The 16,330-nt window shown below is 55.4% G+C and overlaps 6 protein-coding genes across 6 annotated transcripts; 4 read left to right on the forward strand and 2 right to left on the reverse strand.

The window, feature by feature from the left end:
* Window positions 1-2,045: 2,045 nt before the first annotated feature.
* On the reverse strand, window positions 2,046-2,726 carry SAICODRAFT_44150 (uncharacterized protein; the record flags this gene model as incomplete). The annotated part of the gene is made up of 1 exon (XM_019168764.1): window positions 2,046-2,726. A coding segment is annotated over one exon (681 nt), but the record flags the coding sequence as incomplete, so codon positions are not given.
* An 841-nt stretch (window positions 2,727-3,567) lies between these two features.
* SAICODRAFT_32058 (uncharacterized protein) lies at window positions 3,568-5,194 on the forward strand. The gene has a single exon (XM_019168093.1). It carries the CDS (start codon window positions 3,851-3,853, stop codon window positions 5,114-5,116), a length of 1,266 nt encoding a protein of 421 aa, XP_019021442.1. The 5' UTR covers window positions 3,568-3,850; the 3' UTR covers window positions 5,117-5,194.
* Window positions 5,195-5,286: 92 nt separating this feature from the next.
* SAICODRAFT_67908 (camp-dependent protein kinase regulatory subunit) lies at window positions 5,287-7,203 on the reverse strand (the record flags this gene model as incomplete). The annotated part of the gene is made up of 3 exons (XM_019170344.1): window positions 6,709-7,203; window positions 5,709-6,675; window positions 5,287-5,418 (listed from the first exon to the last, which is right to left on the reverse strand). Exons 1-3 carry the CDS (start codon window positions 6,927-6,929, stop codon window positions 5,287-5,289), a joined length of 1,320 nt encoding a protein of 439 aa, XP_019021443.1. The 5' UTR covers window positions 6,930-7,203.
* A 2,221-nt stretch (window positions 7,204-9,424) lies between these two features.
* Window positions 9,425-10,014, forward strand: SAICODRAFT_32059 (uncharacterized protein). The gene has a single exon (XM_019168094.1). It carries the CDS (start codon window positions 9,499-9,501, stop codon window positions 9,817-9,819), a length of 321 nt encoding a protein of 106 aa, XP_019021444.1. The 5' UTR covers window positions 9,425-9,498; the 3' UTR covers window positions 9,820-10,014.
* Window positions 10,015-13,583: 3,569 nt separating this feature from the next.
* On the forward strand, window positions 13,584-14,160 carry SAICODRAFT_32061 (uncharacterized protein). Its single transcript, XM_019168095.1, has one exon. It carries the CDS (start codon window positions 13,639-13,641, stop codon window positions 14,146-14,148), a length of 510 nt encoding a protein of 169 aa, XP_019021445.1. The 5' UTR covers window positions 13,584-13,638; the 3' UTR covers window positions 14,149-14,160.
* A 293-nt stretch (window positions 14,161-14,453) lies between these two features.
* SAICODRAFT_10125 (isocitrate lyase) lies at window positions 14,454-16,097 on the forward strand (the record flags this gene model as incomplete). The annotated part of the gene is made up of 1 exon (XM_019165178.1): window positions 14,454-16,097. One exon carries the CDS (start codon window positions 14,454-14,456, stop codon window positions 16,095-16,097), a length of 1,644 nt encoding a protein of 547 aa, XP_019021446.1.
* Window positions 16,098-16,330: the final 233 nt, after the last annotated feature.

The raw sequence follows: 16,330 nt of genomic DNA on the forward strand, positions 1-16,330 counted from the left end.
GCTGCTGCTGCCACTTCTAGCTATGTCTCCAAAGCTCCTGCTACTGCTGGGTCGTTCAACCCTACTGTTCCCGGATACGACTTGGCTGAACCTATCGACACTACTGGCGGTAAGGGCAAGGCTCCTGTCTACACTACCTACACCTCCTCCACTGCTCCTGGATACACCGCACCAATCGGTGAGGAGAAGACTGTTGATATGAGGGAGACGAGCGATCAGGATGCTGCTATGGTCGCTGAGGTGCCTGACACTGGTGCTGGATTGACTGAGGCTAAGCCCGTCGAGCACGAGTTGGTTGGTGAGGAGAGAAGGGGCAGCTTGACCAGGTTGAACCCTCAGGCTAAGGCGTTCGTTCCGGGTGGTACCCCTCCCGCTGAGCCTGCAGCTCCTGTTACTCCCGAGATTAGTGAACCTGTCAGTAGGATGGTTAGGTCTCCCGGATCGCCTACTTTGCCGCCTGTTGATATTGGAGAGAAGTTTGCTGCGCCTGTGGCTACTGAGGATGAGGTCTTGAGGCAGGCTGCTGTTGATGCCGCAAAGGCTTCCGCGGCGAATGCCGCTGCTGGAGCATCGGGAATGGGCTCTTCGATTCCTGTTGCGGATGTTTTGCAGGAGGCGCCCGTTGGTGCTGGTGTTACCGCTCATGGTACAGCTACTTCGCACTCCCTTCGTGAGCCTGTTGGTGGTATTGCTCGTACGGTTGCTCATGTCGGTGCTGACGGCGAGGTCGTTCCTACTGAGGAGATTGTCCGTGCCGGCCGTGTCGACCAGGGCATCGAGTTCTCCAAGCAGCACCAGGCTCCGGCCGAGACCGTCGAGCGCCTCCAGGGTGGTGAGGGCTACGTTGCCCAGGCCACCGTTCAGGAAGGTAAGGTGCGTGCTATCGGTACCGCCGTCGTCACTGCTGGTGACGTGAAGGCCGAAAACCTCGCTGTGCCCCCTGAGGCTCTCCAGCATTTGAGTCCTAGTTCGAAGGGGTCTGAGGTTGCGTCGGCAAGGAGTTCGCAAAGTGGCGTGGTTACGCCCGAGAGGAGAGGACATGGAAAGGATGTGTCGACTGCTACTACTGGTACTACCGATACTAAGGGTAAGAAGAAGGGATTCTTCAAGAAGCTCAAGTCTGTTTTCAAATAGGCGGCCGGTGGTGAGTGGGTCATGAGTGAGGGCATTGCTAAGTGATGTTCGTTTGAGTATTTGATAGTGGATTACACCCGTTAGGGCTTTTTCTTTATGGTTTTGCTAGAAGCCGTCGTAATCATGTAATAGTATTTGTATCATTCTTTTGATTTTCTCTCCTCCTTTGATCTGTCGTCGTGTTGTCTTTTGGGATTTATGGTGCACCCTACCTACGTGTGGGAAAGAATGCACAATACATCGATGGGAGAGCTTTGCACGGACCAGGAAAGAAATCACTTCACCTTCCCATCCGCATACAGCCCACCTGACCGCGCACAACACCATCCTTCTTCTACCTGCCAGCATAGAAGAGGTCAAGAGATATCGTGTTGTAGTGGTGTGTTGGGAGTTCGAGTAGGAGGTGAGGTCGAGCGAGGTCGAATGCCAACCGCCGCGCTCGAGCGTGTGTAAATTCATGCAGGCTTGGGCCGAGAGCTCCAGATGGCAAAAACGATCAATCAGTGTCGCAATTGCCAGGGTTAAACAAATCCTCACTCCTCCTCCTCCCGCCTCTTCTTCTGCTCCTCATGCTTCTTCTCCGCCTTATCCAACACCTCCTCCGCTTTCCCAATCTCCTTCCTCTCCCTCTCCACCTCCTCCCTGCCCTTTAACCCTTTCGCACCTTCCGGCTCCGGCTCCGGCTCCGGCTCCGGCTCCCCCTCCCCAACCTCCCCAACAACCCCATCCCACTCAACCTCATACTCCCCCGCAATCCCCCTAACAACCCTCCTAACCTCCCTCCCCTCCCTAACTAGCTCCTCCCACTCCTCCTCCCTAAACCCACGCTGCACATACAACTCCCGCTGCCTCCTCGTCACGGACGAATGCATCACACTCCGATACGACGGTGCGCGGTTATGGTGTAAAAAGTACGCGTAACCACCGATTACGGTGGAGAGGCCCGTGAGGTACGTTACGGGTTCCATGAGATCCCAGCCGTAGGAGGAGAAGAACGTTAGGCGGAATACGAGGGCCCAGTAGGATATTAGGAGGAGGGCGCCGGTTGTTGCGAGGCGTCTGGCGCCGCGGGATGCGATGAGGTCGCATTCGGTCTTGATTTTCAGTTGTGAGGCGAGTCGTTGTGAGATTCGGTAGAGTCGTGCACGGAGAAAGCGGGTGCGGTCTTCGAAGGTTGGGACTGAGATTGCGATTTTGTCGGTGTGGTGTGCTTGGTTGCGTCGTGTGTGGTGTGTGGTGGTGTGTGCGGGGTGTTGAATCAATACTGTGAAACTCTGGATTTTTGCGGCTTGTTTTATAAAATCACCGATTTCGGTTGATGGGCTCCAGCGCGTATTGGGGTCGTCGAAACCGACGTAGGAGATTATCGGGTGTTGGTGTCTTATTCTGTGAGAGGAGGGAGAGGGAGAGGGAGAGGAAGAGGTGTCCTCGAGTTCGGCTTCGATGAGGCGGGTTAGGTAGCTCAGCGGTTGTTGCGAATGTAACAAAAACGCAACATTCTTCGTCCCGCTGCCTCCCCCATTCCCTTCCACACTCTTATGAAGGGGTAGCGTCAACTTGAACAGATGGGAAGATGTCGATGTCAACTTCCCGGTGGGGGTGTCTGAGGAACGTTCTTGCTCTGTCGGGGTTGTGTCGGCTTTATCGATGTCTTGGGCGACTTTGGATTTTGTTGCTGTTGGTTTGTGGTGGTCGTGGTCGTGGGTGAGGGAAGCTGGACTTGTGTAACATCTTCGTCCGGCTGCGGTATTCCACGGCGCTGTATGTGTCAGGCGTAATCTGGCTTCAGACGAGGTTGACCATAATGATCGTAACGGAGGACGTAACAGACACCGCCCGCCCAGCAGCATTCTTCAATGGCACTGATCACCTGAATGTGCAATGGCAAATGAGGAGGTTGGAGGTAACCGAGGGTGGAGAGGTATGAGTCTGGTCTGGTCTGGCCTTGCAGTTGTACGTGTGAGGTTGGCGAACGCTGCGGATGCCGGTATACTTGGAGCACGACGTAGCTGCAGCCAGGTGTTCTCGTTTTTCTTGCCAACGGGTGTTACTTCTTGCATACGACAACGCCAAGCTTCCGTCGTCTACTACTACAGCAGGACACGGCAAATCTCCCAATAACGGTGTTCTATTGATATCCAGAGACACTGTAAAAGTATCGCAGATCCTCCATTTCGAAGTCGGCCCGGGACATGTGTCCATCCGTGCGTTTTGGCCTTCCCATCTCGTCGTCCCCAACGTAGATTACCCCGTCTCCGTCTCCGATCTCGATAAGAAACAGCCCTTAAGACTTTCCTCTTCGTTGCTATTCTTAGAAGTCTTGGATCCTTCATCTCGGAGAGTTCGGAGGGACGGATGTGGATATGGTGCGCTTTCTGCCAAGTTCAAACACCGCCCAGCGTGGATGCATGGATCGATGATCGTTGCCAAGGTCGACGATACACCCAACTCTCTCCCTCGGCTCCAATCTCCCCCCTATGATGGATCTTCCCCGAATTTCCCGTGGTCATCTTGGCCTTACTGTAGGGCGCGGGGTGGGTATACAGCTTACCGCGTCTTGATCTCATTTGGTCTGACATGATATCACCACCTTCTCGTCACACACTTCCAAGACGAGGTGAGATCATGCCGGTTGGTCTTAGCTGTAGGATAATGCCTATAAGAACCCCTCCTCTCCACCCCCTTCCACATTCCACACATCCAGCAGCGTTCGACAATGCAGTATCTTTCGGCAGCAATCGCTCTCCTCTCCCTCGCCCCATCCGCCCTGGCCGCGCCCACACCTGATCATGGGACGGGGTATACAGTCACCTCAGATCTCGCCACGGGTTCCGACACCAACCAAACTTTCTCACTCACCTCGAACGGTACATCGCTTACCCAACTCACGGACGGACAAGTGAGAATTGGGTATGCCGATACGACCTGTTTGACCTTAACCCTCTCCAACAATCTTCTTGTCGACGATCAAAACAGGACATGCTACATCTCCGCACAAACCCAACTCCAGTGCCAATCCGATATGCCAGCGGAGGAGTACTCAACAACCGGATTCACCGTCTCGAATGGAACGTTGTCATATTCCTCTGGACCGTGGTACGCCTGCCAAACTGGACAAAATGGAACGAGTAATGTGTATTCGAGCATGATTGATGAGTTGGCGTGCGCTGAGGTCACACTCGAGCTTGGGGCGGCGAGGTGTGCTCCCAAAGCTACGTGTGTGGGTAACTCTTTGCCGTTGAGTCAGTTGAGTGATGGGCAGTTTAGGTATGATAACTCGAGTGATACCAGCACGGCTGTGAGCATCATCAATGGCGCACTCTACGACTCGCAGAATCGGACGTGTTATGTGAGTTCGCAGACTCAGTTACAGTGCGAACACACCCTCCCTGCGGAGGGTATCACGACTGGCACATTCTCCGAATCAGATGGATCCCTTGCGTTGGATGGATCGATGGAGTGGTGGGCATGCACTGCAGAGGGCTCGAGCTCGAGTATCTACACGACCTCCATCGACTCCATCGCTTGTACCAAAGTGACACTCCCATTCTCGTGTCCGTCCAACAACACCACCTCTTGCGAAATCTTCTCCGTTCCCAACCTTGGGCAGATTGGGGACGGCCAGGTCCGTGTCGGTTTGGGAGCGAGTGGCGGAAACGGGGAGTTTGTCTCCAACTCGACCTTTACCTTGTCGTCTTCCACGTCCACGTTGACCGATTCCGCTGGTCGTCCGTGTTATATCACTGCCGAGACTGGACAATTGCAGTGCGATAACTCGACTTCTGCGCCATCTTCTCGATTTAGTGTCGAGTCGGGGTCTTTGAGTGTTATAATGGCCGGGAATAGGAGTGCGAGTGGGGCAGCGACGACGACGTGGTGGAAGTGCGAGACGGGGAGGGAGGGGGCGGGGGCGAATGTGTATGTGAGGAGTCAGCATGGGGCTTGTGAGATTACGGAGTTGCCGGTTGTTTGTGTTGAGTAGACGCGACGACGCAACGGGGGTTTGTGTAGAGAGAGTGTATGATTATTGTGGCGTGGGTTTTGGATGGACTTCTTGGACTTTTTGGATTCAAACTTTTGTTCTTTTTTTGTGAGATTCGTGTAATACGACTTGACCCTTTATTATCATCTTCTTTACGTACGTTCCCACGATTAGAAAGGTATGTTTGCGGGCTCATCGATGCCCTGCACTTTTCCTACGCCTGTTGAAGGGTTGGTTGGTGCAACGTTCAAGTTCCGCAAAATGGGCCTGTCGTTACAACGGTCTGAGAGCTTGTCTGCTAGCTATAAGGGAAGATGTTAACGAACAGCTTCGGTAAAATGAAGGTTGTATACCGGGGCATCTTAGTGAATTCGAATACGCGTCTTTGTTATACGAAAAACCCAAAAGACAAAACCAGTAGCGGAAAAAGAAAGTAAAACCAAAAAGGAAAGCTATCCGGACCCATGTCACATACCCACCCATAGCGTCTCATCTCTCCCACTCGCATCCTTTCATCGACAGCCTACTGACTCATACTCGCCCTCGGACTAACATTCCTCCCCTCCTGCCCCCCCTCCCCCTGATGCCACACCGGCCCAAGCAACCTTACAAACGCCCTCTTCCCCAACGTCGCAACCTTGACCCTACTCGTACTAACCACCGTCGCCGCTCTCGGTTTATCATTCAACAACGCCAACTCACCAAAAAAGTCGCCCTTGCCCAACTGCGCTACCGTTCCCTCACCATCAATAACCACATCACACGTTCCGGACTCGATGAGGTAAAAGTGCTCGCCGACGTCGCCTTGGCGGATTATGGTGGAGCGGGGTTCGTATGTTACGGTATCGAGTGCGTCTGCGATTCGTTGGCGGTCGTAGGAGGAGAGGGGGCGGAGGATGGCGATTGTGGAGAGGAAGGATTCGTACATGATACGTTTGCGGTAGGTGTTTTCCATCAAGATCCGCCTAAAGGTTATGCGGTCCAGGGCCCAGAGGATTGAGTCCGGGGAGGAGGAGACGACGCTTGCGGCGCGGGGGGCGTTGTACATGAGGGCTAGTTCACCGAATGAGCCCCCGGCACCGATTGTTGCGACTTTTTTGCCGAGGGGGTCTGTGGGGTGGGTGTTGGGTTGGGTGATGAAGACGTCGAATTCGCCTCTTTCGACGACGTAGAAGAAATCGCCGATATCGCCTTGTTTGATGACAACACTCCCACTCCTCTCGACCCTGACTTCACTCATGGCGTTTAACACGTCGCGATGTTGATCCTCGTCCAGGTTCTTGAAGAGGAGGTTTTGGGAGATGGACGCGTCGATACGCTGCAACTGTTGTTGAGATTTGGGGATGTGGGGGAGGGGGGAGTCGTCGGCTTGGGGGACCATGGATTCGGCGGAGACGGAGGTGCGGCGGTTGAGGTTGTAGCCGGCGGGGTAGGATTGGTGGTCGGAGGGGCCGGAGGAGGCATGGCCAGGGAAGGAGGTACCGGGGAAGGTGCTGTGGCCGCTTTGGTCGTCGTGGGGTCTTTGCTGCATCGTCGCGCTGGGGGGGAACGTCGCGGTTCTCGGACTCTCCTCATCCGCTGACGGCGCTGACGACGACGTTGCGGTAGTAGTAGTAGTAGTAGTAGTAGTGGGAGCCCCAGTGGAGGTGTGTCCGACTTCGCGCTGCATAGCACTCAACATATCCTTCCTCTGCTGCCCCAACTTTCTCAGAAAAAAGTCTGAGCAGAACTGGAGGACGTCGGCGGGTTGGGAGCGGAGGACTTCGCGGTTGAGTTCGTTGAGGATGTTGGCGTATTCGGTGGGGATTGTCATCCTGATCGCCTTTGTAGGGAGGGAGATCGAGGGAGATCGAGGGAGGGTTGCGTACGGTGTGGTGTAGGTGTTGGTGGTCCGAGCGCGTAAGTGACAGCAGTAGGCCTATGACGCCGGAGTTGGAGAGGAGCGGATCGTAGATGTGGCCATGGGAGGGTGGGCGATATATGATATCCACTTGCTATTTGCCGTAGAATACCTGTTTGATCCCCGGCAATAGTCAATGTAAAAGCCTTATCCGACTTATCGTCAAACACCTCAATTGCGCATGCTTCGTATTGGCCCTCGAAAGCAAAACTCAAAAAAATACCCAAGTCCCTTCGACAGACACCCCTCCGCCCGATCCACCAGGCAGTTATACCATCTCGCCATTCCATTTCAATCTCATCTACCTCTTTAGCAGGCTCAGCTCCTCGCGGCTGAGCTCCATATCATTCAAAACGTCGCCAGCGGACACACACCACACCGGTAGGAAATGGCTTCAACCATGACTACCACCGACGACTCAAAGGGGGATATGCCTACTATACCGCAGTCATACATTCCATCATCGACTGCACAACCAGAAGGCCAAGCTGCTCCGCCAAATCCAATTTCAACCACCGCAGACGACATCGTGGTAGATTCCAATTCTGGGACGGTGGAAGGGACGGCGGTACAGGCTTATGCGAAGCTGCAATTCGCGCATTCGAGTTTTTATATCCAGACACTCTCCGTCCTCCTCGGTCGAAAATCATCACCGTTCGATACGCTGGACGTCCACCTCGCCTCCTCAAAATCCATCTCCAGACACCACGCCCGCCTCTTCTACGATTTCTCCCTCGGCGAATTCCGGGTCGAGATTCTTGGGCGCAATGGCGCGTTCGTGGATGAGTCGTTTGTCGAGCGTGGGGGGATCGTGGGGCTCAGGGATGGAACCCGGATTCAGATCGGGGAGGTTGTGTTTGCGTTTTTGTTGCCAGGGGAGGGGGAGGGGGGTGCGGGGGGGAAGGAAGGGGATGTTAGGGTTGTGGGGGGGGAGAGTGTGAGGATGCCGGTTACGGCGAGTAGTATTATGAGTCCGCCGGAGGGTGAGGTTCCGCTGCACCCGCCGTTGCCTCCACCTGCGCCGGCGAATGTGGGGAACAATGTTGGGCCATCGCCGCAGTTGCTGCCGCAGATGGTGCCGCAGTTAGGGCCTGAGCAAACGATTGATTTGAGTGCGGGTGCGACGACTACTTCGCCGGTTTCGTCGCCGCAGAAGAAGAGGAAGATGTCGCCACCGGCTCCTTCAAATACCACACCTACACCCGCTCCAACAGCAGCGCCGGCACAACCTTCCTCAGCAACCCCCGCCGCACCAGCGCCAATTGATCACCATATGGCGGCGGTTGACGATTTGTCAAGTCTGGGACTACCACACGGCGTCAGCGAACGATTTGACCTGGGTATGGGAGGCGGAGGCGTGGATTTGAGTTTGGATAATTTACCACCGTTACCACTGGATATGCAGGATGGGATATTCGCAGGGGACATGGTACAACCAGTGCAACAGCAAGTGCAGACACAATTCGTCCAGCATCTTGCTCAGTTCCAACAACCAATGCACATGCCCCAACTCGCCCAACATCACCCTCAAACATTACCCCCCGCCCAAAATCCACACCCCAAACCCCCACTATCGTACCAACAACTCATCTCCTCCGCCATCCTCGCCGCGCCAACACACCGCGCAACACTCTCCGAGATCTACGCCCATATCGCCGCGAACTGGCCATATTACCAACACGCCACGGGATGGCAGAATAGCGTACGGCATAATCTTTCGCTACAGCGTGGTTTTGTGAAGGTTGTGGAGGGGACGGGGAAGGGGGTTGGGGGAGGGACTTGGTGGATGATTAGGGATCCGAAGACGGGGATGGGGGTTGTTAATCCGACGGTGCAGCAGGCTGGGTTGCCGGTGGCAGCTGGGGTGGGGAGGGGTGGGGTGGGAGGGCCGATGTTGCTTGGTGGGCAGGGAGGGGGACAAGGAGGACAGCCGCCGCCGCCGCCGCCGGCACCGCCGGTGTTGTTGGGGAGTCCGGCAACATCTGCACCGGCGAGTCCTGCACGTCCGGCTGCGCCTATACCAAACGCCGTTGCTACCACCACCGCGCTCCCAACCACCACCGCCTCTTCCATCCCCATGCCCGCTCCCGGTCCCGCCACATCAAACCCTCCACCAGCCCTCCATGCAGTAACCCTCCAACCCACAACAAACACCCTCATCGTGAACCCCCACTTCTTCACCCGTCTCTACCCCCTCACCCCAGCGCTGTCTCAGTCGATACAATTGTTGCAGCAGCATATTACGACGAAATTGGGGCCTACGATTAAGGCGAATCCTGGGGGGGCTGTGGCGAGTGCGAATGCGATGGCGGGGGCTTTGTGGAGGCAGTTGGCGGTGGGGGCGGGGGGGGTTGTGGGGGTTGTGGGGGGGAGAGCTGGGGCTGCGCCGATTCCAATGCCAACTGGGGTGGGGGTTGTGGGTACCGGTGGGAAGACTGCGGCAGGGACGGGGGTTGGGGTTAGTGCGGCGCCGATTCCGAATATGTTGGCGAGGCCGGGATATGGTAAGCCCCCTGTGCGGGCGCCGATTCCGGGGGCGGTGGGTGTCGGTGTCGGTGTCGGTGTCGGTGTTGGTGTTGGGGTTGCGACGGCGAGGGCTGCGCCGATTCCGGTGCCGATGCTGATGGGTGGGCCTGGTGTCGCTGGCCCGGCTCAGATGGCTGGACAGAAGAGGGGGAGTAATGGGGTTCCTGTACCGGGTCCTATCCCTGCCGCGGCTCCAGCTCCAGCAGCAGCACAAACACAAACCGAACAAAGTGAACTACAAATCAGGATTGAAACGGGTCAACAACCGAAGAAGTGAACATTACCTCGAACTACGAACTACAAGGGTCTTTTTATTACTACTATTGCATTGCTACGGTGTTCTTTTTGCGTTTTTATTAGCATATCTTGCCTTATGTACGACGTCACATAGGGCGAGGCCAAGGCCAGCAGCTGCTGCTGGGGTGGGTATGATATACGAAATAAAGCATACACATATTTTTGGATTACGCGTAAACTTTTCAGGTCTCGAAGCTTTCTGTTTGAGTGCGCTCTGCAATCTGTTGCACGGGCTCACTGGAGTTCCCACGGGTGCGGCCAGGCTCGAGGTGGTTCGTTGTATGACCAACCTGTTTCGGACAGAGACCATTTCTCGACAAGAAGTATGGGAAATCAAGGCCAACTTTTTCATGGAATAACATCCACCGTCACTGTGCTCGTTGGATGCAGTCAGCAGAAGGGGGCCGTAGCGTAGGAGACCCAAACACTAGCTGCGCGTGAGATTTCAAGCTTCTCTACTCCACACCATCACGACCATTTCGGTCTCTCGCTTCCAGCACTTTCGCTTGCTTTTCTTCCCTTGCTCTTCCTTGCAATAGAGTGGTTTCACTCACAATCTTCTTCTTCATTGTTCATCGTATCTTTAACACAGCAATTGTCTCCTTTTTGGATTGGTCGGCGTTCGACAGATAGCATTTATCCAGCTACTTTGCATCTGGCGGTTGTTTTTCGTCTTCAAAGAAGCATTTACTGATATTTTCGGTCTTTTGATTTTGCAATTGGACAGCATACACGATGTCGCAGCAGCTGAAAGCCAGCGGTTCGTACGTCAATAACCGCGTGTTGCAGATCAACGGGAGGGAGAGGTCCAGGTACACTCCTCTTCGCAATGATGAAGACGATGGTATTGGTAAGGTGGAAAGATGGGCAGTTTACATGCTGTATATGCTGATGATTCCACTTACAGATGAAGACGACGCTGCGTTGAGCGCTCTACCAGACGACTCTGCCACTGGGGGTAAGTGTAAGCTATGTGAATGCGGACATATGCTAACGGAAACTTCCAGGATCGGCTTCACCTACCGAGAACAACCCTTCTGCTCTCGACACCGATGCCACCGAGCCTGATGTCCTCACCGAGACGGAAGCCTCAACTGTCACGCTCTCAACAGCCTTGATGCTCAGCATGATTGTCGACCCTGATCAGGCTGCGGAGCAGACGTTGAGCATCATGGCTGCTGATTTTGATCAGGCTGCCGAAACAGCGTCTTCGGTCCCTTACGTTGAAGGGTGGTCCAATTCAACCGAGGGGCAAAGTTTGAGTGATCAATTCGATCTCGCGCATCATCTCGACTCGACACAGACACATGTGCCGGAGGCTCAGACGTATTCGTCTGTGCTTAATCCGGGAGTGGAGTACACGGCTGTTGAAACGAACAACCCTCTTCCGCATCATTATCCGTCTGCGTTGTATCCGGGGCTGTATTATGTCAGTCCTGGTGGCACCCCTGGGGTCAACGTCGACGAGTCGTCAGGTAGTGGGTCGGAGATGTTTAGTGGATGGTCTGTCTTCGGGAGCGAGGAGCCGTGGACGAGAGAGGCATTGAGGAATTGGGCAGAGATGTTGCGCAGGTATATTTTTATCCAACGCGACGAACCGGGATCTCAGGCACCGTCAGGTTCTGTCTCTCGCGTTTCTTCGAGTATTGGCCTTCAGCGTCTTGGACGTGCGTGCTACTTACCGAGGAGCCTCGACGTGTCCAGGAGTCGTTCGCGGGTTAGACCGGAGTTGCGGCGGCGCCGTTCGTTGCCTCAGGATCCCTTGTTGGAGAGATATCGACGTGTTTGGCGTGAGGTTGAGACTGTTTGGCAGGCTTATGGGAGTGAAGGTGGTTCTGCGGGTCCCCATCCCGTGCAGTTTCAGGAGTGGAGGCCGGCGGAGAATGTCAGGTCTGTTGGTTCTGAACGTTCGCTGAGTGTTGGGCCTGGTCTTCAGCGTCTCCCGACGCCGTATGGGCTGTTGAGAGATGAGGTCACGGCGATGGGTCGAGTTGAGTCCCATACTGCTGAGGACGTCTTTCTCGCCCGCCCCGCATCGGAGACGAGGGTTGCGGTCCCTCCTGGTCATCCCGTGGGTGGTGTTACGATCGGAAGCAGTCGCACTAATGTGGAAGGAGAAGAGGAAGAGAAGAAAGATAGGAAGGGCAAGAAGCGGGCTACGCCGGAGGAGATGGCACAGTGGGAGGGTGAGGATGCAATTGAGTGTACTGCGGATGAGCCGGAGACGAGGAGTCAGTTGGATGGTGGGACACCTGGACCGGTGATTCCGACGAATGTGCGGATGCCCGTTGACGAGACGGCCCACGTACCGAGAGCCTTGCCTGTTGTTGGTATCGAAGATGTCAGGACTCCGATGGTGAGCGAAGGTGGGAGGAAGTACTTCTATTCTGCGCAGTCGGGATGGTTTCACGACGCGGACACTCTTCCACCATCTTCACGCCAAACCGCTTCGCGTAACTCTATGCGCCCGAGTGAATCTGGATCCAACGTCAATGGTTCTCGCGATCCAAACGAAGCGCTCATTGCACGACTTGGGAGCTATAACGATCAAGAACTCCGGGCCGAATTGGAGAGGGCTACGAGGGAGCTGCAGCGCCTGGATGAGGCGGCGTGTGTGCCGAGTTTTGCGGAGCTGTGGCAGAATGGGGAGGGGAGTTCGAGGGGGGTTACGGCTGCGAATAGATATACGATGGCGGCGAGGGAGAGGCAGCAGCCGCTTTTGGAGCATGCGCATACGGCACCGCCGAGGATGGATGTGGAGGAGGGGTCGATGGAAGGCAATGTTTTGGGGCTGGAAGCACCAGCACGTGTTGATGTTGGTGTTGTGAATGGTCTGCCGGTGGAGGACGCTAGCCTGGCAAGAGAGTCAGAGTCGTATGTCACAGCTCAGGAGTCGCCTTCGATTGAACAGCAACAGTATTGGCCGCCTTTGAACAATGGCCGTGCTGCTCTGGGACCGAGTCACATCGAGATACCTGAAGCGGCTGAAACCTCAACGAGGACAAGGACGCGTCATCATTTTCGCAGCAGGCCTCGTATGAACGAGGGAGTACCCACTCCAAGGGGTTTGCGTAGGTTGCCTGATGGCAGTTTCAGGCCGCCGCCTCAGTTTGATTTATGGAGTCCTGATACGCCGGAGATTATTCCTGAACGGTACAGGCGCAACCCACTTAGTCCGCTTGGAGATGGTCGTCCTAGGAGGCCGAGTGGTGGTGAGGTTCTCTTGCATCCTGCGCTGATGAATGGTCACGGGCAGAGCAAGAGTGAGAGTGAGGTCTCGGTTGAGGAGCAGCCGGTGCAAAGAGCGGAAGAGTCGTATGATACTGCCCCGTTGGAGCGCAGTTGTGAGCAGGGCTATGATTCTTCGCACATGATTGATATCTCAGCCAACGAGCCTGTCGAACCTTTCGTTGAGCCGCGCAACATGGTCGCTGAACGTTTGAGACTCCTCCCATCCCCAGTCACCCGTAGCGGATGGATAACCCCCACCACACAAGCCAGACTCCTGGAAACCGTCCTCGCCCGTCAAGACCCCACCCACATCTCCGCCTACCGCGCCCGCGAAGGCGAGGAGTACCCCTTCCACGAGCCCCCGAGGCAGCAACGCCGTCCGTTCCATCGCGATCGTCCGGCTCCGACTCCGCCGCGGTATATGTTGCAGGAAGAAGTCATTGCGCCGATGCCGGTGAGGGGACCTGGTGTTGAGCGGTGGTTAAGGGCTGTGCCGGGGCAGGTTGAGGATGTGCCTAGTCCGGTGATTGGGAGTTATGCGTCGACGAGGGTTGGGACGCCGAGTGTTATGTGCACGAGTAGAAGCAGTGACAGCGGTGTCGACGAAGTCCTGGCTGTGCAGCCTGAGGAGAGGTTGGTGAGTCCGGGGACGATCGAGGTTCAGGCGCCGGTGGAGGAATATGAAGTCCCGCCTCCTGTCCCATCATTCCAGGTTCAGGAGGCGAGCCCGGCTACATCACCGGTGGTTGAGTACACCACTGTCCGTGCGGCCCAGGAACCGTACGCTATTCCAGGTCTTTTCGAAGTTGGGTATCGCCCTTCATCCCGCACCGGTCCGGCTTCGGAAGCGAGTACGGCCAAGTTGACGAGTGGACATGGTTCGGCGGCGAGTTTGGCTCAGATAGCGGTGGATGCGTTAAGGAGGGCCGTTACGCCTGTTGGGTCTACCGGAGGTGGTGAGGGAGAGGGACAGGGGATGGGTGAGATGGCTCTTGCGGCGGAGGAGAGGAGGAAGGAGAGTTTGAAGGATACGCCGAAGACAGTGTTCATGATTGGCGATGGGGATGGGGAGGCATGAGTGCAATGGAGTATTATAGAATTGAATGTAACGGTGAACTCCCTCTCCCAAGTATCACCGCGACTCACCCACGTGCATCCACAACATTCACGCAAATCCCGTTCCCCCGAGGCTGCACCCCGGGTCTGGGGTTTAGCGGCGCCCATGCCCAAACAGGCAACTCCATTCTCCCGCAGCTCCGTCATCGTCCCTCTCCGCCGAGAAACTCAAATCAATTGCTGAAACATGTGATGTGATGTGATGCCCCGGTATAAAGAGCGGCCTCCCTCCAACCCTTCCTCGACTTTCTCCCATTACCAAACACAATGGCTTACTCAACCATCGACCTCGAACAAGAACAACGCGACTATGACCATCAGGTCGCTCAGGTGAAGAAATGGTGGACGGAGCCCAGGTGGAAGAAGACCAAGAGGCCTTACAGCGCCGAGGATGTCGTCAAGCAGCGTGGAACGGTCACGATTACTTACCCCGCCAACCAACAAGCCAAGAAACTCTACTCCCTCCTCGACAAGCGTTTCAAGGAGGGAACGCCGTCTCACACGTTCGGTGCTCTCGACCCGATTCATGTTACACAGATGGCCAAGTATTTGGAGACGGTCTATGTCAGTGGCTGGCAATCTTCCTCGACTGCGTCGACATCCAATGAGCCTGGGCCGGATTTGGCGGATTATCCTATGGATACGGTGCCGAATAAGGTCGAGCATTTGTTTATGGCACAGTTGTTCCATGATCGCAAGCAGCGCAGTGCGCGTCTCGGATTGTCGCCGCAAGACCGCGCAAAGCAACCCTTCATCGACTTTTTGCGTCCGATTATAGCGGATGCAGATACCGGCCACGGAGGTCTTACCGCCGTGATGAAGTTGACCAAGATGTTTGTCGAGCGTGGAGCCGCGGGGATTCATATCGAGGATCAAGCTCCGGGTACGAAGAAGTGTGGACACATGGCCGGTAAAGTCTTGGTGCCTATTAGTGAGCATATCAACCGTCTCGTGGCGGCGAGGTTGCAGTGTGATATCATGGGTGTTGATTGTGCCGTCGTTGCGCGTACGGATTCGGAGGCTGCGACGTTGATTACGAGTACGGTTGATAAGAGGGATCATGCCTACGTTCTTGGATCTACGAACCCGGACCTCAAGCCGCTTGTGGATCTGATGGCGGAGGCGGAGGAGAAGGGCTTGAATGGCGAAGCGCTCCAGAAGATTGAGGATGATTGGACGGAGAAGGCGGGGTTGAGGTTGTTTGATGATGCGGTTCGGGAGGCGATTGAGAGGTCTGTTACCGCTGCGAACAAGGACGGTGTGTTGAAGAAGTATGAGCAGTTGGCGAAGGATAAGACCATTGTGGAGAAGAAGGCGATTGCAAAGTCGATTACGGGTGCTGATGTCTACTGGGACTGGGATGCGCCCCGTACGAGGGAGGGGTATTACAGGTACCAGGGTGGAACGCAGTGTGCGATTAACCGCGCTGTCGCTTACGCACCTTTCGCGGATTTGTTGTGGATGGAGACCAAGAAACCGATTCTCTCCCAAGCGAGGGAGTTCTCGGAGGGTGTGCATGCTGTTTGGCCGGAACAGTGGCTAGCATACAACCTCTCCCCCTCCTTCAACTGGGCCGCCGCGGGTCTCTCTCCCGAGGAGGAAAAGGCTTATATTTGGGAATTGGGCAAGTTGGGATTCGTGTGGCAATTCATCACGCTCGCTGGATTGCACACGACTGCATTGGCTGTCGACACCTTTGCGAGGAGGTATGCGGAGGAAGGCATGAAAGCTTACGTCGAGATGGTGCAGGAACCTGAACGCGAGGCTGGGGTTGAGGTTTTGACGCATCAGAGGTGGAGTGGGGCGGAGTATGTTGATGGGTTGTTGAAGGTTATTGGCGGGGGGGTTAGTTCGACCGCGGCGATGGGGAAGGGGGTTACGGAGGATCAGTTTAAGTTTACGAAGAAGTAGAGGGCATACGGGGTGATTATCTTTGACAGGGAGTGTACGATTATTACGTTATTGATTGATTGTTGATTGAATTGACATTGCTTATGCTTTATTTTGACGGCTACGACTTAGGGTTAGGGTTAGGGTTTAGGGTTAGGGTTAGGGTTAGGGTTAGGGTTAGGGTTAGGGTTAGGGTTAGGGTTAGGGTTAGGGTTAGGGTTAGGGTTAGGGTTAGGGTTAGGGTTAGGGTTAGG

The sequence above is a fragment of the Saitoella complicata genome (assembly GCF_001661265.1).
Source record: "Saitoella complicata NRRL Y-17804 unplaced genomic scaffold SAICOscaffold_27, whole genome shotgun sequence".
NCBI classification, from domain to species: Eukaryota; Fungi; Ascomycota; class Saitoellomycetes; order Saitoellales; family Saitoellaceae; genus Saitoella; species Saitoella complicata.

Coding starts and splice junctions, on each gene's coding strand:
- SAICODRAFT_32058 (XM_019168093.1), top strand. CDS start 3,851: ATGCAGTATCTTTCGGCAGCAATCGCTCTCCTCTCCCTCGCCCCATCC.
- SAICODRAFT_32061 (XM_019168095.1), top strand. CDS start 13,639: ATGTGCACGAGTAGAAGCAGTGACAGCGGTGTCGACGAAGTCCTGGCT.
- SAICODRAFT_32059 (XM_019168094.1), top strand. CDS start 9,499: ATGTTGGCGAGGCCGGGATATGGTAAGCCCCCTGTGCGGGCGCCGATT.